Raw genomic sequence first — 22,439 nt, 5'->3', positions numbered from 1 at the left:
CAGTATAAATATTTTCCTTGGGATAGAGAATGAGATTTCAAGTGTAAACAAGAGTCTTTTGCAAAGAGAGAATATTAATGTTTGCTGATGCGAATAATTTTACGAGGGTTATTATTGTGTTTTATTTCACTGGGTGATAATGACTCTTGTGGGTGTTAGGGAAAGTGTTAGAAGGGAAACTTTTTGGGGATATGTATAACACTGTGATATTTAACAAGAAATGAAATGTTACAGCAAAAGCTCAGGGTGTAAAACATAATTCTAATGTGTTTCTGTGTATGTGTGTTGAAAATTTCGTCAATTGCAATTTTTCTTTCAACTTTTTTTTTACTACATTTTTGTTGGCCTCTATCATCACAACTTGTGCCACCATTTACTTTCAAAACCATCTCAGTCTAAAATGTGAAATTGTGGACTTTGATTGTTGTGAAGTGCTTTTCCGCTTTAAAACCTTCTCATGTGGAAAGTTTCCTTTGAAGGAAAGCTTCTTCTTCAAGAGGAAGAGTTCAAATGCAGCCCCGCAACTTTACTAACTGAATACATAAAGCTATGACTTAGAATCTGTTACCATTTTCAATAGAAACTTTAAGTGCTAAATAAAGTTTGTTAAATTCACAATAGTTTCGTACTTATTTTTTAAAAATGATTTATCATTGACAGATTGTTGAATGATATTTTTCAAGATTAACTCTTTTTACTGATTGTCCATTAAAAATTATTAATTTGCTGAGTTAATAAAACTAATTTGTCCAGAAAAACAATTCCTTTTTAGATAAAAAATTATTAAACTTAATCAAGTTTTAGAATTATCAATATTATTTTGATATTTTTTGTAAATATTTCTATACATTAATTTTGATAAGGAAATGAAAAATAAATTTAAAATTACCGCATATTACATCGCAAGAAAAAATTTTAAAATTATTTTATTAAAGTTATCATGCAGAAGGAATTTGTAATTACTTTTTGAAAGCAAATGAGCAGTAAAACATTATGTTTGATCAATATAAGAGTATAAATCTTAAAAAACAAATCAACATCTAAGGTACATGTTAAATTAATTAAAAACTTTTATTTTGGTTAATCTTGCAGGAAAATTTTATTACTCTTAAATTTCTTAACTGAATAGGGTAATATGGGGTAATTTGGAATCATGTCTAATTTAAACAGTTCCAGATGGCAAAAAACAAAAAAAGCACTATCCAACGTAAAATCGTGTACTTCTTTACTTTGACCATCTGAAATAGTGAAAAAAATCTCAAAATTGAATAAATTAAAATTTTTGAATTTCTAGAAATATTAGGGTAAGTGTGCCAAATTTCGGCCTGCTTTATATTTCGGCCACTTTGAGTGTAATTTCGGTCAAGCAATTAAATGAATTACAATTATGGATTTAATTTTCGAATAATCAATGAATTTACTTTTCTTTTAAATATTTATTCATTTTAGGACGTATTAACACAAAAATCGTTAAACTTTAGATATAATTTGAATTTAAATTGTGTTGTAGAAACTCAGTGTGGAGAGAGTCTTAAGGCCTCTACACACTAGAAGCCATTTCTTTAAAAAATGCCTTTTTTAAAAGAAGAAAATTTCCCCTATCCTTGTACGCAGATACGTCAGAATTTTTTAAAAGAAGCACTTTTGACGAATATTGCTTCTAGTCTGTAGACACCATTACAAAAAATGTGACAGATCGCTTGTGTTTCTAGCAGTCTTGTGATTTTTGGTGAAGTGCAGAGGGTTTTCCTTCGATATTTTTCATGAAAATTGATTAGTTTTCATTAAGGATCCTTTCTGTTTAAGTTAATAGTGAATCATTCTTTAAATTTCGGATAAAATTTCCCAGATGGATCCTGTATTTCGCGTAAGAAAGTAGATACTTTGTGAGCGTCTCTCCGGTGAGGTAATGTTGCCTATTTCGGCAACATATTTTGCTTTTCTAAATTTCCTATTCATTTTATTTTTTCTTTTCAATTTTTGAGTTCTACAAGGCACATAGGTAAAAAAAAGCATAGATTCTATGAAAAAGATGATGTAGAAACGGCCTTGGAATAGTTCAGGAAGGAGAAACTGCTACGGGAATCTGTGCGTAAATTTGGGATGCCAAGGTAAACTCTTAAGATCTTCAGGATAAATTACACGGAAGATCTCAAGGCTTGTGAGTCATATAAACGTATTAAAATATATATTTTTAAACTTGCTCCATATGATATTTTGAAATTTTCTATCCGATGCTTCACAAAAGGTGATCACAAACAAGGTGGCCGGATTTATACTCAAAGTGGCCGGAATACTACTCAAAGCAATGCCTACATTTTTATCAATTTTTCAATATTTTAGGAACAGTTTAAACAAAGCAAAGATGATAAACTAGTTTCTAAGGTTGCATACAATCCTCACGAAAAGAAACTAACAGGAAATTTCAATATGTATTGAAAATATTTCATTTCAAACTTAGAACTTCGGTGCTTATTTGCAACTATGCCGAAATTTGACACATTCACTTTCTAAAATTTAATTTTCACTGCCCATTTGTACAGTAGGGAAATTCTGTCATTATCGCTTCTTACTTTTTCAAATCTAAATCTGTTACAATAATTCCTTTTTACCAAATGAAAATTGAAACTGAAATTTCATCTTCAATTTTAATTTTTCTTCGACAGAGAGAGATAAATATTTCTGATTTCAGTTTGAAAGAGTAAGAGGTAAAAGTCAATCGATTGAATTTTACAAAGTTAGAAAGGTGTACCTATGCTAAAAATTATTGAAAAAAAGTAGTCAAATAAAATTGAAATTGATAGACTAACTTGGAATATCGCAATTCAAGTTTCAAAACAGGATTTAAAAAAAAAAACCGTTTTTTAATTTAGAAATAACATTGGTAATATTCGAAAAACTAATAAAGAAAACTATTTTCAAACTCTATATTTCTTTAATTAGCTTAATGCAAAAGAAAAGAGAATAGCTGGTTACATTTATCAAAGAAAATATTAAATTAATTGGCATTTTTTCTTATTAAAAAGGTATTTTGAAACAAAAGAAGTATTTGTTATTTGAATATTTTTTTTATAAAATATATTCTAACTTAATATTTTTGCTTTTATTGTAGTTATTTTTATATTTGAAAATAAAAATATCCCGGGGATATTTCTGAGATTTGCTGAATAAAAAATTTTCCTCAAGAACTTGTGAAATAAAATTGGAAACCTTGAATTCAATGAATTCTAATCAATTTAAATAAATTTTGAATTAATTTAAATTAATAACGATGCTCTTTTTTACTTGATTGATATTATAAATCAAATTCTTTAATAAAGAAATATTAAAATAAAAAATGGATAGAATTACTTTTTCATCGAAAAGTGACAAAAAGATTTAATAAATCAACTTATTTCTAATATTAGTATTTTTTTTATTAAATTTGTTCAGCATCCACAAAAAATTGTTAGAACATTTTAATTAAAAGCTGCATTTAAACTCTTTTTTATCCTTTAAAATTCTATGAGAAATTTGTTATTTTTTTTGTGTAAAACATCTCATTCTCCCCAAAAATATAAAAAAAACTGATTGTTTTAGAAAACAAATCACCAACAATATGAAAAATATTTACAAACTCACTTGAAAAACATTTGTTTATAAGCGTATCTCATCTGTGAGAGAATATCTTACATTTATTTATTGTTATAGATTAATTTATATATAAAGTTCACGATTGAACATGACTTGACGATTTTCTTTGGCAAAATGAAGTCCTATGTACAGAGTAATTAATGTGATTCATCCTTTTGCGCCCTTTTAGTACCACAGTAATAAATTTCAATTTGGATATGATTATAACAACTATCTATGACAGCATTTTAAGTAACTACTAGGAATTTTCATTTATGGATTAATAAGTTTTTTGTGTTTAAGACAATTAGGGGAGGGTGGATTTTAGACTTTCATTTATCATCATGGATTTTTTTTATAATCTTAAAAGGTATATATAATATTCTTGTCATGATTTCTCAATGGAGATTTGGCAATGACAGAGAGATTCTCGATTAGTCAAATGGATTAATTGTTCTATATTTTAGGTTTAGAAAATTATGTTTTTTTCTTCTTTATACAAAAGAACTCCTCACAAAACTCGGAAATCCTACGGAAACACATTAAGCTTTTCTTTTAAACTTCATATTTTGAAGGGAGGAGTTAGTGAACTTTATTTAGAAAACTCCGCCCAGAAATGACTTTAGGTAACGCCCTTTTCAAAAGTTACAGCCCAATAAATATGAATCAGTAAATTTTAAATTTCTTTATTAAGAAATTTATTCACATTTAGGGAAAAGAAATATAATTTTGAGTGGAGGATTCCGAAAAAAATACCCTTCTCTTTAATAAAGTCAGACACTCCCCTGTATAGGACCTGTATTCAAAAATTAATTAAATAAAATAAAAACTAGCGCTGAGTAAATCATAAACATCTTAGAAACCGTAGAGGAAAACAAAAAAAATCGGTGGTTTCATGAATTTAACAGACCACGCCCATTTGTCCAAATTGTCCCCACCCATATTCTTTATTACTAATGACCTAATATTGATGTAAGTGGGGGACCAAGGAAAATACTATCCAGAAATAATAAAAGTTTTTTAAGTTAATAAAATAATACAGGGATATTTTTGGGGAAACAACTTTACTATAGGAGGTAGGTAACGAAAAGTTCCGCCCCTAAAAAATAGACTAGATCTCAAGCAGGAATGATTCATACTTTGAAGATTAATCATTCATTCATTGAGAAATTATAGAAGATAAAACAAATATTCAGTCAAGAATATAATAAGCCACGCCCACTGGAATACATAAACCCCTTAAGAACGAGTGTGACACCAGTTAATGCAAAATGTTGACCTTTATGCTATCACAAATCTGCTTAGAACTCTTTTGCTTTTGTCTTTCTATCTTTGCAAATACTTCGAATGGACTTATGAAATTTTTATGGAATTTTCTGGGATAAGTAATGTATTTAGGTAAGAAAGTGTAAACTTCTTTAGACCTTGTAATTAGGGGAACCCTCTTAAGGTTTATGGCTAAATTGTTGAAAATATCCTTCTAGATTAACCGTTTAAGCGGTTTAAGGGCAATTGGGACACAGGTGTCCGGAAGACAAAATCGATTTTTTGACTAAAGACAGATCTTTTGTTTTATGAAGTCAGAAAACAGTTTTGGTTTATATAGGACATGAAAGTCTCACTCGTCTCTAGATGGTTAATCCCGTTAACCCCATCTGAAACTTTCAGTTTTATCTTCGAATAGTGTCACCTATGATAGCGTTTTTGAAGGCGTGGCCTATTTATAAGTAGGAAGAACTCTTCAGTTTCTATTCAAAAGTAAAATTCAAGTGTTCTGTTAGAGTGGTATAGAACAAAACCTTTATTTAAATACGAATATGGATAGTAGAAATTTTGAACTTCTAAAGGGGGCGTAGACTAAAATTACAATTAGTAAAAATAAGAAGATGAATAAATCTCAATTTAAAACACGCATCCTGTACTTGTCGGCGGAGTTTTCTCAAAAAGTCAAATCCTTCTTCCCAGCAAAATGTGTCTTTAAAGAAAAAGCCTAGCCTCTCTGCAGGTAAATCCGAAAGTCTCCTGTATATTTTTTTCTCAGAATTTTGGGATTGAGCACAGGGGGGTGGACCCAGAATCCACCCGTCAGTCGGGCAATTTTCTCTATAACTCCTTTCACCTTAGAATTTATTATGCAATATCTTTGGCAAAATACTCTCACGAGTGATAAGTACAGGGAGAGTTTACAGAATGTTTTTGCAATGTGTTGGATTTGGGTGTTTTGAGCGTTCCGCTGATGGTGCTGTCTAGCTCCAGGGCGGTCTGGGTCCCCATGGCTCAGGTCTCAAGGTAGGGAGATGACGATGACCCCACGGGGTGTTGATTGAGGGTGTCATGCCCTAGCATTTTCTCCGTTTCTTGACGGCTGTTGGCCAATATCCGGCGTATTGAGGGGGCGCAGGGTGGTCGTCATAGTCGAGACTCCTGCGCAAGTTCCCGTCAAACCTGAACATGGGGATTTCCATGCATCTGGTCCGGTGGTTCAACATGACCTGGCATCTGACTCGATGGTGTATAGTACTGAAATGGAGAAGAAAAGAACCGGGTCTTGCGTTAAATTTGCGCAAAAGCCATTGTTGGACCCATTGTTATGGGTTATTGGGCAGAAAAACCTTTACAAAGGACTCTTGATTCTCGAATTTCAGGGAAAAATTCTCATTGGAAAAGTGAGTGAATGGACTGCGTTGTAGACCGCACAGGAGCGCCTTGCCATGATGTAGGGTCGGAGGAATGTCTGTTCGACAGGGAACCCCTATTGACACTTTTGTCAAAATGTTGAAAATTATTTAATGTATCTAGTAAAATATAAGTAATATAACGTTTTTTCTGTAATATACTTTTTACTATAAACAGAGTTTCTTTCTTTTAGAGTCTGACGAGGAACTTTATGCTCTCAATTCTTCCGGTGTTCGTCAGAAGGGTATTCCACTTTCAAATTAAAAGAATCTGGTTTTTCTCCAAAGCTTTCAACCCTTGGTATGGGTCTTCTTCAGTGGGTTAATTTAGAAACTTTTAAGTATTTGAAAAACGTCTAACGTCTGACTAATTTTATGCATCTCCACATTCACTCTAACTCTTTCCCAGTGATTCTCACTGTTTTATTAATTTTAAACTATTTTTTTTGATTTTTGAACATTTTTGGTACTCTTCGTGTTGATCTTTCACTGTCGCTTTGTCTACTTTAGACGTTTTTTAAATACTTAAAAGTTTCTAAATTGACCCACTGAGGAAGACCTATACCAAGGGTTGAAAGCTTTGGAGAAAAACCAGATTCTTTTAATTTGAAAGAGGAATACCCTTCTGACGAACACCGGAAGAATTGAGAGCATATAAACAGAGATGTTCAAATTTCGTATCCCAAATGGTACAGAATAGGGTGTCAATAGGTGCTGACACGAGTTCTTAATGTGTCAATAGACGTTCTTTTCACCCTAGATGCGTCTTGCGTACTTCCGGAATTACTGGACTAAGGCGATGCATTTTATTATGTTTCTGTTACGTGTGAAAACTGTCTATATCTGACATTCAGATCTTTGCGCCTGGCGCAATTCTAACTCACAACTGAGAGTCTAGCCGGAGATCTATCCGCTCAAGAACCAACGATCTTGCCTATTACGCCACTGAGATCTCGGAAATACTCTATATCAGCGGTGCTCGATGCTTACCCCTAAAATTTATTTTAATAAGAAGCAAGTTCTTTCAATTATCAACGATCCAGACACACGTACCCTATACCCTACCAAAGATATTTCGACTGTGTGTGGAACTTATTCAATTTTTTTGGACCCCTGCTAAATTTTGTTTTTGGACCCCTGTTCTACTTTCAGTGGATATGTCTACCAGTATTGTGGAATTTATTCAAAGTTAAGAAACCAGTTTGTTTGCAATGGAACGTAAGTTCTCTTAATTACGAGCGACACTAAAGTATACGTATCAGCGAATGTATAGACTGTGGAACTTGTTCAATATTTGGACATCGGAAGTAAATTGTGAATGTGAATAAATGAGGGTCAGAAAACATACCTTCTAAGGGCTTAAGTACTGCATAAGTTCCACAGTCAAGCATTTTTCAATCCCAATTAAATTAGGTGGTGATATCGATCAATAGTACTCTATAAGCAGCTCTCAGTTCGATTATAGTGCAACGTATAGATCAAGAGACTCATAGATTGTCAATGATCGTAACGTTTCAAACGTGTAGCACTTATTTACTAATTGGGCTCTGAATCGATTGGAATGGAAGTGAGATCTCTCGATTGTTAGAGACTTACACAACCGTCAAAGTTTCGATAAATATGGGCTTTAGAACTGATGCATTATTCAGTGTAGAATCTTCCAGGGACGGAAATATTGAACAAGTTCCACAATCAAGACGCTTTCTCTAGAACTTAGACATTAGTGGTGTTACGGTAATAGCGTTAGTTGTCATTAGCATAAAAACGAATCTGAATAAATATGATTGGTGGGCTCGTCCATCGACTGTGTTAATAATTGTTGAATAGAACATGCACATTCCACATTGCTAAATTAATTTCCATTCAATATTTAACTTAGAATTAAGAAAAAAACCTTTGTCTTAGCTTGGGTCAATGTGATACACGAAGTTACTTGGATGTTTTCATGGAAAGGTGTATAATAGCCTGTATAAACCTTAAGCGGTCTTCAGACTAAAGGTTTAACCTAGTTCCCGTATGTCTCAGAATCCCCAACGGCAACCAATTTTATTGCTTTTCCAGAATCTAATAGGTCATTCGTTTCTAGTAATCCAATTCTAAGTTAAATTTTCCAAATTTTGACTGATAAGGAATTATAACAGTTCAGCCATATGGCTAAGCATTAGGTCTGAAGTCCGTATTAGGATCAGCCTACATATGGATTCCGTAATTATCATCGAAATATCAAATAAACTACATTTTGATCCATTTTTCACGAAGCCGTAGGTGTGCTTAAATCTTAAACATCCATCCAAAGGACAAAGTAGGGCAAAGTACCTATGCTTCACGAATCCAAGCTGCGTGAGGACTAAATTTAACGTATGATGTATTACATAGGTATTAACGTAGGAGAAATTTAGTTTTTATGAAGCTTCGGATAGTACGAAGCATGGGAACTTTCCCCTATCTCTTTGTATTGAAAGATTTTCCCCTGATTTCGAGAATAGGGACTAAAGGGTAGAATTATGGTTCAAAATCTCACCCCAACTCGTCCATTGTCATACTCTCGGCCAGTCATCTGAATTGTTAATTTGGGCTTTGTTTTAACAGCATCCATTTGGTTGTTTGTGGAGCGACTCTTGAAGCAGAACTCCACAAGAGCCACCACCAGAGCCAGTAGTAAACCTCCAATTAGGATGTAGAAGATGCCAGCAACATTACTCAGAGATAATTCATTGTGGGCCGTATCGAACTTGTCGTGACGACATTCAGTCCGATCGTACCACCATTTATTCATCAACTTCGTCAGCTCTCCAGTCTCTTTCAGCGACAGCACCGCCAAGTTTATGGGATCCCTGAAAGAAATATCCAACCCATCAATCAGTCCATTTGTATCCTGCCCCACCCACCAGCATCATTTGCAGAATATTTGCATTGCAAAGAAGTTTTTCCCCAAAAAGAAAAGCTTATGGCCGTATCTTGTCTTAGAACTTTAGGCTGAATCTTCGCTATGAGGCTGTGCTTAGGGGAGCTTTGGAGAGTTTTTATTAAAGTTTCAGAGCTTTTGCGCAGATGTCGATACTGCTTCTCTCTGCTGTCATAGAGCTTTTTTTTATAAATAAAACATACATTGGAGCTTTCTTAGGGGTTTATCACTCAAAGAAAATTGCTTTTTTCAGCAATTTTTTATACTTCCAAAAGTCACCAGGAAGAATTAATTTATTTGAATAATTCGAGCAACATAGCAATTTTACCTATGGACATTATTGCACGAAATTCCAATTAGCTATTTTTAAAGGATTTTTTCAAATTCTTACCCTGGATTTTGAATTATTTTACAATTTTGAAAAAAACTTTGAATTACTTTAAACGATTTTTTTAGAGAATCAGAATATTTTTCACTCTATTATTAAAGACATCTGTTTATCTGTTATTTTTTTTTCAAAAATAACCATTCCAGTGTTCGGTGTAATCATTCCACCAATTCTAAACATTATAAACGTATCAAAAGAATAATATCTTCATTGTTGCGTCAACAAGACATGTTATGGTAAAACATTGCTAAATTTGTATGCAGTGTTTTTTTTTCTAATATTTACCGTCGAAGAATTTATGTTTACATTTCTTAACAATGAAGGCTATAATACTTTTCAAACTTTGGCAAAGAATGAATTTAATTCGTTGAAAACAAATAATTCACAAAATTTCACATGTTTATGCAAACATTTGCCAGAGGATGTTCAAAAGTATGCTCCTAATCCCAAAATTTTAACAAAGAATCTCCCATTGAAATACAGAAATGACTAAAACAAAATAATGATTCAGATTGGTTAATCCAAACTTTATAAGGAGAATAATATGGAGTAGATCTTTTCTTTTAACCTTTGAAGGACGAATGGGACACTGTCCCAAAAACGAAAATAATTTCTTGATTAAGGAAACTTATTTGGTCTTCTAAATAGTCACAAAGTGGGTCTTGCCTTTCGAGAAAATAGATTCTTCGTTCAGTAAAAATAATTAACATTTAAATTAATTAACACTAAACCTACCAAGGCCGTTTAAATTGACCGGTTATTAATTTCATAGATATACGGATAAATTGAAAAAAAGGAATCTTTTAAGTCCCTAAGTCTGTCCGAAATCTCAACTCCAATTCTGTTAAAAATTTCTTATTTTAATTGTAGAGAATCTTATGTCTTTATTGCATTCACAATATTACTTAAAAAATATTAAATTATTAAAATTACTTAAAAATGCATCTAATATAATTTTCATTGAGGCCATTTATACCGCCGCAGTGGATTGAGATTGAACTGTCCCAAAATTGGATTTTCGGACCGGTCGGTCTCAATGTAATGCTGCGGTGTAAGTGGCCTCATTGTTTTCCTCTTTTCCAAAAAAATTGTTGAGTATCCGACATACTGCGGTCTGTCATTTGGCCGAGTGTTCTAAAAAAAAAAACAACCAAAAACGGTTAGTAGGTTTAGTGTTAATTGGCCAAGTCGGGTGAAAATTAAACCCTTTGACCTTAACCAATTCGAGATGTTGATTTAACCGATTAGAGGTATTTATGAACGTATATTCAGCAAGACTAACTACAAAACATATCCGAAAATCATTGAAATCGTTTGGACCAATTTTGAGAAAAGTTAGAAAAGCTTAGAATAGGAAATGAACGAAATGAATGAAGACAGAGAGAAAACCGAAAGAGATGAGTTTTGAGAATATGTCATTTTAGGAGGATCATTGAAGACCGTAAGTCGATAACTCTTACCGTTTCAATTTTATTTGGGTCATAAAACTGAAAGATCAAAAAAAAAAACAGAATTTTTAAAATAGAGCTTACCGGTACTTTACTGATCACTTGATAACTTGGGTAAGTTAGTTCGCTAGAGAATGTTGACTTATGGGGGGTCACCGAAAACGAGAAGTCAATATCTCTGTTGGTGCTGTCAAATAATTATTATTGCTTAGGGTCGAAGGAACACCTCTTCGACAGGAAACCCCTATATTGCCACTTTTGTCAAAATATTGAAATTTATTTAATGTATCTAATAAAATGTAAGTAACATGTCGTTTTTCACTAATCTACGTTTTTCTATAAGGAATAAGTGTTCGAATTCCGTAATCCAAATGGTAAAGAGCAGGGTATCAATAAGCCCCGACACGATTTCCTAAAGTGTCAATAGGTATTCCTTTCACCCTATCTCAATCACGAAAATTTGACAGAGAGAAAATAAAAAAAAAATCTTTTGTTTAAATGATTTACAAATTTGGGAATCATAAAATACTGCCAAATGGTTATATATTTTGTATCATGCTTTTTTATTTATGAAGACGTATATTTTGCTGAAAAATATTAAAAAAAAAAAAAAACATATAAGAAAATTCACAAATCTCTCAAGACTAGGAATTGAAAGATTTTGACAAAGAATAATCTAATTAAAATAAAAATAAGTCCAGTAAATATTGAGAAAACATGAAAAGTGTTCGAATATGAATACACAAATTAGAAATAAGGTAAATAAAAATAAATAAAAATCTAAATAATATAAATACAGGCAATGTAATTATTTCAGAAATTATTTTATGCTTAAAATTATTTATTAGTAAAAGAAAATTATTAAAATAATAATTTCTGCTATTATTCTAGCAACATATATACTTAGGGTTAATCTCCGTAAATCGCTACAGTTTTGTATCGTTTCATAAATTATTTTGAATTTAATTTAAGCCCAGAGAGTGGACTAAATCCTAAACTTGAACAGTAATCCCTATTTCAAAAAAAAAAATACAAAACAACCTATAAATCACCATTATGAAATTCCATTTCAACTTTTTATTTTAACCTCATTCCTCATACCAACGTCAGAGCTTTCCCCTGTCTTTCCCAACCCCAACGCATCACCCCGGAATTGAGAATTATTTGATAGAGTTTTTTAGGTCAAATTTTCTCCACAACTTCTCTGTCAATATCACCGGGATTGGTGGCAGGGTGAAAAAAAAGCTCACATGAAAACCGGAAAATGATTAATTGGTTCAGATTTGTGACTTTTCGATAACTCTATTTTTGATAGACGGCCAAATGCGGTTCTCCAGTTTGAAGAGGTGCCGTGGGCAGAATCAGCACAATGCTAATTAATCCACCAGTTCAGAAGAAAATGGGTCAGAATGGGGAGTTGGTTTTTGTTTTGAGAAGACACCCAAATCCAAGAAGTAGATCATCGACCGGGAAAGTTTAGGGCTTAGACAAGTGTGCTAAAATTCCATGAATTATGCATGGATTTTAAGCCTTTTTCTGCCATTCTGCAATTAATTCCACGCAAAAAGTGGCCAATCGTGTGCCAGAGGAGGAATTGAAATGAAATTTTGAACAACACGATAAAATTCTATAAATACAATTTTGCATTTTCTGCGACTTAAAATACAAAATTGCTTAAATTACACATTTGGCCAGAAGGAGAAGAAATTTTGCGGATTTAATTAAAATTCTGAGGTTATTTTGTGCAGAGAGCTCACATCATGCTTGAGAGCTTTTGCCAAAAGTTGGATCGATAGAGCAATTACTGAAAGTACAAGGCAATAATTATTATCACTGGTTTTCGATAAGTAAACAATCAATATTGCAAAACAGTGTTAATAAATTACATAATATAAATATATAATGTAAATTAAGAGGACGTGGGGTTACTTTGAGCTGTGGACCTATATTGATTTATGATTTTTTCGCCTATTTCTAAATTAAGCTGGTCCTTACAATTAATTTCTTTAGATTCACACACTGAGAGAAATCCGAAAAAGTTAAAATAACATTCCGGAAATGTTTATTTTACCCTGCAGTATTGATCCAATATCGGTGTAAATATTACCCTTTTTAGGTGTATTGGGGGTTAAAGTTACCCTTTTTCATGTTAATTTTACCCTTAAAAAGGTGTAAGATTAACATTAAAAAATGTCGATATATTTTTACACCTAAAAAGTGTTAAAATTATGAGGAAAAAAAGTTATTCGCACCCCATTTTTTTCTCAATGCAATTGTTTTGTCTAACCTAGTTTCATTTACAAATATGCGAAAAATTGTGTCACAATGTAGGCCCTCAGCTCAAAATAGCCCCACCTCCAGCGTCATTAGTTTTACAAACTCATCTCCTCAAAACTCCATTCTGCATTTTGATCAAATTTTAGAGTGTTGTAGTCTAGGTTATTAAATTTCCATAAAGTGGCGTAGGTTAGCTGTGTTTTTGACCGTCCTCATTATTTAAAATTAGTCTTAAAAGAAAGTTCTTACAAGATTGAATCCAGGGGGGTGACATTAGCTCTGAAAAATGTGACCGGTTTTAGTGTATTTTTTCCATGTTTTCGTACACATTTCACGAAATATCTCCAAAACTACGTAGGTTGCTAATTTGGGGTTTTCGGTTGCCTCTTCGTTATTAAATTGGTTTTTATTTTGTATTTGTATTATTTGATAAATCATTCTATAATGACAGAAAATAGCAAATAAACTCAAAAGTTTTTTCGGCTCGAACATATGGGAAACATAGGAAATGTCATGCACCTGATTGAATCATTCCTTGATATTGTTGCACTCCGTCACATTCATATAAGGGGCACTATAGTCAAGAAACGTGTTTTAAAACAAATAATAACCGTTAAGATCAAGTTTAAGACAAAAAGACTATTATCAAAACCGGTGCCAGTCATAATCCTGAAACCCGAAATGCATTGAAAACCAAAAATCTAGAATGATAACTTTTCGACACCACCGAATGGGTAGTATGGATAATTTTGTATTTTATAGATTTAGTGAGTTATGCATTTTTAAATATTATTGAACCATTTTTTATACCATTTTTAAAAGGTTGTGACTATTGATAAATATTTATATTACCTACAAAAAATTAAGCTATCATTTCAATTTTTCAAAATCAATAGTCGATAGTATCGAAAAGAAATTATCCTGACATCCGTGAAAAGCCAAAATCCTGAATTGTCGAAAATACCGACTAGCCAAAATTCCAATTGGTCAAAATCCTGAAAGGAACTAAATTATACAGAGGATAATGTGTAGAAAAATATTCCAAAATACTGCAAATGTTGCCTTCTGAAAACCCAGGTGCAATCGTTGGAGTAGCTAAAATACTTTCCAGAATTCAGGATTTTGGCTTTTCGGGATTTTGACCAATTCTGGATCGTGGTCCATTCGGTATTAAGGTTTTTCGGATTGATTTCGATATTTTGACATTCGGGATTTTCAAGACTTTGACTCATTCACAATTCCGAAATATTCAAGATGTTAGGCCATTTAGAATTTTGACTCTCGAAATTTTGGCCCTTTCGGTATTTGGGTGTTCGGGATTTTGGGACCTATTCAGAATTTCAACCCAATCGGGATCTTGTTCGATTCAGTATTTTGTCTTTCCGAAATTTTTGCTTCTTGGGATTTCGGCCCTTTGAGTTTTTTTACGTTTAGGATTTTGGGTTTCGGGATATCGGCAATCGGGATTTTCGCTTTTCGGAAATTTAACCCATTTAGAATTTCGACCAATATGAGATTTTGTGCAATTCAGTGTGGTTTTCGAAATTTCGACCCTTTGGTATTTTGGTATTCGAGATTTTGGTGTTTTAGATTTTGATTTTACGGGATTTGGGCTTTTCAGGATTTTGACCCATTCAGGATCTTGGACGATTCACTTTGTCTCCGGAATTTTCGGTATTTTGACCCTTTCGGTTTTTTAGTGCTTGGGATTTTCCTTTTTCGGAATTTTTACCCATTTGGAATTTCGACCAATTCAAGATCTGGGCAACTTTAAATAAGACAACTGTATGGAAAGTTTTAAAATTGCGGTTATGTTTTTTTTTATTTATTTAAAAATACAGAAAGAGTTCAAAAATATTAGCTTTTTGGTTATTAGACGCTTCACGCTTTAATAATTTTCCTATTATTTTAAAATTTTCATAAAAGAAAAATTAAAACGTTACCGTAGATGCGTGTGACTTTAGCCCCAACTGTTCATAAGCTTTTGTTTATTCTAGCATTTAAAGATGGTTTTCACCAATCGAAAGCGTAGGTCGGATCAGTGAAGACTGTTCTTAAATATTAGGAATTGAAGAAAAGTTTAGAAGCAGCAGGGCATAGTCATCACAAGAAGGTAAAGTCTCCGATATGGCAGTTATACGGGTTTAAGACATGGGGCTTAGCCATATGGCTTAATTCCTCTAATTCCTTATTAGGCAAGATTTTTTGAGGAAATTGGAAATTGCTGCTTTGGATTGAGTATTAAGGGCCGATTAGCCATTAGATTTTGAAAAACAAAAACAACAAAACTGTTTATTGTTAAGATTTTTAAGGCCTTTGGGAACTGGGCTAAACCTCCAGCGTGAAGCCAATATTAAAGTATGGCATCCACCGTACAGAAATTAATTAAAATATACTGTTGAAAGGTAGACTTCTTAAATCAAGTTTATATTGTTATATAAACCGTGTAATTCGACTTGTATATAGCTGATTAATTTATAGATCTAATCTTGAAATTCTAAACAAGCTTCAGCAGTGCTTTGTATAGAGAGCTTTGGGGAAAGTTCTACGTAAGTTTACCACTTGGTGCGTGTAAATGAAATTTTCTTAGGAAGAATGATGCCTGAGTGGGTAAATCCCATTAAAATTGTGAGACCTCAATTGAAATATCGAGGCTATAAGTTTTTGATCTGGTCGGGAATGGAGATGTGTATCTTAATCTGTGCCTCACCTCAAGGGGGATCCGAGTGGTGTAGCGATGCCAAAGCCCTTGTCATCCAGATTACGGCCGACCTTCATTGTGTCGCACGGTTCTCGTTCATTAATATAATCATTCTTGGGTGATTCAATTAGAAGGGCGTATTTCCCCTTGGATGTCCTCACACGTCGCACTCCCTCATCGTACGAACGCACGAAGACTTGCTTCCGGGAGTTCATGTACTCCCACATTTTTGTATAGAGAGTTATTTGGGATCTCTGGAATGATGAAGTGGCACATGAGAATTTTCACATAAGTAAATTAAATTCCACAAAAGATTGGGGAGAATGGATGCGGAGATCTGAAAGCTTTTCACTCCCCAAGAAGTCTCCATAGCCGAGACAATTCTCTGCTTTTTGCTCTGACTCTAGAAAATGTAATATGGGATTTATTCGCATGAGATGAGTGATAAGTTCATTAGTGGTTTTGTAAATTATTTCCTTTTTTGACATACATCGGTATCATCCGTAAGATTTCTATGAAATTGCTGCAATTAAATTTGCTTGGAGTGGAAGAGTCATCCCATTCACACTGAATGCAATGCAATTTCATGGAGACATTTTAATACCACAGAGAAGTTCCATTGTTCAAATATCTTGTCGTTTTGCATTATCTCCAACTTACTTTTTGAATTTTTTATTCTTAAACTATAAACAAAGCACGGATAAAATAATTCAGAGTAACGCACAAAGAAAATGAGATTTGATTTTCGTTTAAAAATTAATTACCGGTTATGAACCGGTTCATTACCATTTCAAGCTTATCAGAAATTCCAAGACCTTTCCAATGAGCCCAAACACGATTACGTTCGGTTGAGAAATATGCTCCATAGAGCCTTTTAAACATTAGACTTTGAAAAACCATAATTAGAATTAAAAGCATAGTTTTTTTTCAAATAATTGTGTATTTATGTTGCTCGCATGAAGTATACGGTTAAAGAGAAAATTAATCATAGGATGGCTCTCACTCTCGAACAGAGTGCTGTATCATTCCTTAAGGTCTCTACACAATGAAAGAAACATCAATGAAAACTCTTAGTAATTTGAAGTAGCGGAAGGCTTTCAGGCTTCGCACACATTCTGGTTTCGAACACTTAATATTTTTCCTATAACCCTTGAATGTATCTGTCTAGTTTTTTTTTTCAGAAAATATGTGACGTAATACAAGCTTTTTTATTTATTTTTCCATAGGTCAAATTAGGTTCGAAGACAGAGTGTGTGCAAAGCCTGATAGCTTTCTCTTAATTCAAACTTCAAATTGAACTTTTAGTTCCATTAGAGAAAAATATACAATTAAAAGAATCAACACAGAAGTTTCAAGGCTATCATAGGTTTATTTCCACTGGAGCACCTTAACGATTTCGTCGAACGATTTTCCCTTAGTTTCCGGAAGTAAAAAGTACAGAATTGTAAATTCTAAGAAACACGAAAAAGAAAACATTCCGATATTAAAGTAGAATCCAAAAAAATCCGCAATGGTCATGAAGTACGTCACAGAAACTGCTGTCAAGATGTTGGACATCAAAAACATGCACAGCAATATCAAGGATTTAATCTTGATGGGAAGGATTTCCGTTGAGATGATCATAGGTAGGACAATAATTCCATAAACTGCTATTACTGAGTATCCAGTGTAAGCAAGAGTTGGTAACCAGTTGACAGATGAAGTATCTATACCATTCTTCCTTAGCCATATCATAATGCTAACTATTCCGGAAAAGATTCCGGAACCAAAAGTAGAAAAGAGCATCATTTTACGACGACCTATCCTTTCAATTAACATCATTGAAACATAAGACAGGATATGAACGGATACAGCAGATACAATTGTTGAAATGTTTCCTCCAATTCCTGATCCAGCCTCATTTAACACCGTTCCACCGTAACCCTCCATTTGAAAGAGTCCGCAGCAAACACGACCCAAATACAAGATGAAACAAATCAGGATAGCTTTCCGCGTTGAAGATGGTTCTGGAAGACGAATCTTACGTTATCATTTCTTCCTCATGAGTAACAACTTTAAACTTACTGAAATCTTTGAAACCGACGGATCCTTTCTGAGAAGCATTGACAATCATTGTTTTGAGTCCTTCAAATTCTTTCAGGAAGCCTTCGGAGACGACATCGTTCTTACGAAAACCTCGGTAGAACATAAGAGTTTTGAATGATTCATCTTCGCGCTTCTTCATGAGCAGATATGGAGGTGTTTCCGGGAAGAACGGAGTTGTAAGGAGGAAGAATCCAAGGATAACCAGACAGAAACTACCTCCGACCTTCATATGGAAGAAGGTTCCAATTAGATAACCTAACGCTATTCCAAGGGTTATGAATATTCCACTCCAGGATCCTATCTTCCCGCGATTTCTGTAACAAAGAACTTAGGAAGTCTTCTATTTCATTTGGGCCAACATTCACACCCTTACTTAGATTCTGCGATTTCTGAGATGAACATGGGCACCACGATGAATAAGACATTGCTTGCAATACCACTGAGAGCCCTGGAGATTAGTAGATAGGTTCCATTCCTAGCCACAACGGTCAAAATGTAGGCGCAGATGTGTGGAATTCCCGCAAAGACGATCGTCCATTTTCTCCCGATATAATCCGGTAACCGACCAAAAACTACACATCCCACACAACCACCCAAATAGTACACGGATGTGATCCAGGAGGCTTCGTCAACACTTATCGGACCATCTGCAAGGGGAGTCTGGTCCGAAATTAAAAGTGGAAAAATTGGCGAACTCCACCCTACAGTGAATCCTGTGACGAGTTGGGCAAGGTTTACTACGGAAAAGAATAAAACTGTTTGAAGGATTTCTAATAAACTTGTGGATTCACTAATTACTCGAAATAGCTGCAGCATTTTGTAGAAACTTCCCACTAAACTTTATAGAAGAGAAATATTCCAAGAGACAATTGGACTTTTGGAGTATCATGAGAACTAATCGCTTCGACAATTACTGAAACTCTGAACAGTAAAAAAATGCAACACTAGTAAAAGTTTTATAGCTTTTTTAGTAGCGTTGAAGATGACTCAAAACTAAACTTGAATGAAAATTGACTAACTGGAAGTCACGATTTGCTCTATCTTACTAGGTATCGAATATGGCAGGGAAAATCACATACAGGTGGGAGTTGTTACACTGCACTTGAACTTCGCTCACAACTCGATCCTGATGAAGAGGACATCCATCCTCAAAACGTCGTAGAGAATAAAATTGTGAAAATCAAGAAAAGTTCAGTCTTTCCGTGTATTCCCTGCTCCATTAGATAAGCTTCAATTCTGGAATTCAAACTTTTAAAAGGAAGTTCTGCGGAAATACGAAACACTAGACTTACTCGAAGATCAGTTCAAGACTTTAAGTCCTATCCATTTATCGTTTAATCAATGAGGCCATTTACACCGCCGAATAGGATTGAGATTGAATTGTCCCAAAATCGGGTTTTGGGACAATATAGACTCAATCTGAGATGGTAACATAAACGGTTTCATTGAGGCCATCTACACCCTCGCATTAGATTGTGATGAATTATCTCAAAATCCGATTTAGGGACAGTTTAATCTCAATCTAATGCGGCGGTATAAATAGCCTCAATGAGTTTCGTATCGAATGGCAAAGCAAAAACACGATATTTCACAATATTTGATGATCAGAAAATAATGGAGAGTAACGAAACAATTCTGAACGAAAAACAAATTTTATAGACAGCATATCTCATTCTTAATTTATTTTCGTTTTTTACACCGTTACTCTTTTTACACTATCGACGCAATAAACGCATTATAATGACTATATGAAGCTTTATATCTGCTTACAATGTATTATTTCCATTTTTTCGGTTATTTCTTTAGCGGTTTTATTATGTTCGCTTTCAGGCCTTTCAGATATTCCGAACATTCAACAGTCTCTCCGTAAATTTCAAAGCAAATAGTTCTCATGATACTCCCAAAGTTTAGTACTGTTTCTAAATATTACTCTTCTATTAAGTTTAGTGGGAAGTTTCTACAAAATGCTGCAGCTATTTCGAGTATTTAGTGAACTTTTCGATTTTATTAGTGGACTTTTGAATAACTTGTCACACTTTTGCAGTAAACCTTGCTCAACTAGTCACAGGATTTACTTTAGGATGGACTTCCCCGCTTTTCCCACTTTTGATTTCGGACCAGACTCCCCTTGCAGATGGTCCGATAAGCGTTGAAGAAGCCTCCTGGATCACATCGATCTTCTATTTGAGTGGTTGTGTGGGATGTATCGTTTTTGGACGTTTAGCGGATTATATCGGGAGGAAATGGACGATTGTCCTTGCGGCAATTCCACAATTCTGTGCCTACATTTTGATCATTTTGGCCAGGAACGGAACACATCTCTTGATCTCCAGGGTCCTCAATGGTTTCTCTTCCAACGGTTTATTCATCGTGGTTCCAATGTTCATCTCGGAAATTGCAGAAACTAAGTAAGATTTTGACCCCTATCTCTTAATGCAAGAATAATTCTTAAATCATTTGCTCCAGAAATCGCGGGAAAATAGGATCCTGGTGTGGAACAATGGTAACACTTGGGATAGCTTTGGGTTATATAATTGGAAGTTACTGCCACCTGAAAGTTGGAGCTTCTTTCTGTCTTGTTGTCCTTGGATTCTTCTTCCTCACAACTGTCTTCTTCCCGGAAACACCTCCATATCTGATTATGAAGAAGCGCGAAGTTGAATCTTACAAAGCTCTTATATTCTACCGAGGTTTTCGCGAGAACGATGTCATCTCCGAAAACTTTATGGTTGAATTTGACAGACTCAAAACAATGACTGCCAATGTTCCTCAAAAAGAATCCATCAATTGTCTCGATTTCAGTGAGTTTAAACTCATTTCCTTAGCTCAGTCTGATTTTTGTTTCATTGCTTAACGATTGCGAACAAAAATGAAAGTACCTAATAGTTACTAGCGTAAAAAGTTTGCGTAATTAGTGGTATATAAAACTTTTTTCTCTTCAAGAGCCATCGTCGACGCGGAAAGCTATTCTGATATCCTTCATCTTGTATTTGGGTCAAGTATTCAGTGGAATCTACCAGATGGACGGTTACGCTGGGACGGTCCTAAATGAAGCTGGGACAGGTATTGGAGGGAACGCCTCTGCAATAACAGCAGCTGTTTGCGTTCATGTTCTGACCTATGTTTCAATGATGTTAATTGAAAGGATAGGTCGTCGTAATATATTGCTGTTCTCTACTTTTGGTTCGGGAATATTTTCCGCAGTCCTTACCGCAATGATATGGTTAAGAGAGAATGGAGTGGATACATCAGGTTTTAGTTGGATACCGACCGTTGCTTTTGCAGGATACTCAGTAATAGCAATTAATGGAATTATTGTCCTGCCAGCGATCATCTCAACGGAGATCCTTCCCATCAAGATTAAATCCTTGATATTGCTGTGCATGTTTTTGATGTCCAACATCTTAACATCGGTTAGCGTGACGTACTTCATGACCATTGCAGATTTCTTTGGATTTTACTTCAACATTGCCATATTCTCTTTTTCATGTTTTGCTGAATTTATAATTATGTACTTTTTACTACCAGAAACTAAAGGGAAGGCGTATGACGAAATTGTTATACTACTTGAATAAAAAAATTACTATGATAGAAGAGTACATAAGACTTGTTGTGTTTGTAAGTCAAAATGCGAAGAAAAGTGATCAAGTGTTTTTGTTGAAAATTAAAGTGTATATTTTTAACGAATTTGTATTGGGCAATAGCAATTTCAATTGTCAATGGAAGAGCGATAAATACTTTGGGCAACGACCTAGGTAAACAATGTATAAATAGGCATTAGAAACTTTGCGTTATTCATTTAGTATTAAGAACAAAAAACAAATACACAATTATATTTGTGTGTTCTATCTAGTTTATAGAGTTCTTTTTTTTTCAAGGTGACAATGATGTACACAACATATGTACAAGCTACTTATATAAAGCATATTTATACTCTAGATCTAGACTTTCCACTGCCTTGGGTCGAGGTAGACTTATTTATCCGAAGTAATTGACAGTTTGATAAACAAGTTGATTCTATGCTGTCTCTTTGTGTTCCCTTCATCAACATGGGATACCAGACCTGTTCCTTGATATAAAGTTTGTAAATTTCCGGTGGAATTAACGTCTTTAAGTCCAGGGTAATAGTATTTAGAGGGTCAGAAGGGGGTCAGGGACGAGATCTCAACCTGCCACTCGTTCCCCTTTTCCAATCACTCACTCCCTCTGGACTGCACGCGCGTAACACGTCCTTTTAGGTCGGTGATCAATCGGAGACTAATCACTCTCTCGTCCGTCTATTTGTTTTTACCCTCTCTTCCCCATGATCGCAGCATGAGTCAGAGGTGGCAAACCTTATTGTCCGTAA

General features: G+C 34.2%; 2 protein-coding genes across 2 annotated transcripts in view; both read right to left on the bottom strand.

Annotated features, from left to right (window-relative positions):
- Window positions 1-5,532: 5,532 nt before the first annotated feature.
- Window positions 5,533-22,439, bottom strand: part of LOC129800789 (glutamate receptor 1-like) — a 119,353-nt gene continuing 102,446 nt past the window's right edge. Inside the window, exons 11-13 of the mRNA XM_055845428.1 lie at window positions 16,016-16,260; window positions 8,809-9,121; window positions 5,533-6,132 (exon numbers count right to left, since the gene is read on the bottom strand). Of these exons, the coding sequence (XP_055701403.1) occupies window positions 6,052-6,132; window positions 8,809-9,121; window positions 16,016-16,260 (639 nt within the window). The 3' untranslated portion in view covers window positions 5,533-6,051. The remainder of the gene's footprint in view (window positions 6,133-8,808; window positions 9,122-16,015; window positions 16,261-22,439) is intronic.
- Window positions 17,356-19,021, bottom strand: LOC129800790 (facilitated trehalose transporter Tret1-like). Its single transcript, XM_055845429.1, has 4 exons — window positions 18,890-19,021; window positions 18,465-18,828; window positions 18,071-18,405; window positions 17,356-18,012 (listed from the first exon to the last, which is right to left on the bottom strand). The coding sequence occupies exons 1-4, from the start codon at window positions 18,978-18,980 to the stop codon at window positions 17,375-17,377; spliced, it is 1,428 nt and encodes a 475-aa protein (XP_055701404.1). The 5' UTR covers window positions 18,981-19,021; the 3' UTR covers window positions 17,356-17,374.

Source organism: Phlebotomus papatasi, chromosome 2, assembly GCF_024763615.1.
Source record: "Phlebotomus papatasi isolate M1 chromosome 2, Ppap_2.1, whole genome shotgun sequence".
Lineage (NCBI taxonomy): Eukaryota > Metazoa > Arthropoda > Insecta > Diptera > Psychodidae > Phlebotomus > Phlebotomus papatasi.
Note: the sequence above shows the minus strand (reverse complement) of the source record. Positions and strands in the feature narration are given on the sequence as shown.

What these genes read in the sequence shown, in the direction of transcription:
- LOC129800790 (XM_055845429.1), bottom strand. Translation starts at nt 18,980, where the DNA reads ATGATACTCCAAAAGTCCAATTGTCTCTTGGAATATTTCTCTTCTATA. An exon ending in AAATGCTGCAGCTATTTCGA is followed by an intron (nt 18,829 to 18,889) that starts GTAATTAGTGAA and finishes TCTTTTCCGTAG; the next exon opens with TAAACCTTGCCCAACTCGTC. An exon ending in TCAGAAATCGCAGAATCTAA is followed by an intron (nt 18,406 to 18,464) that starts GTAAGGGTGTGA and finishes TCTTTGTTACAG; the next exon opens with AAATCGCGGGAAGATAGGAT.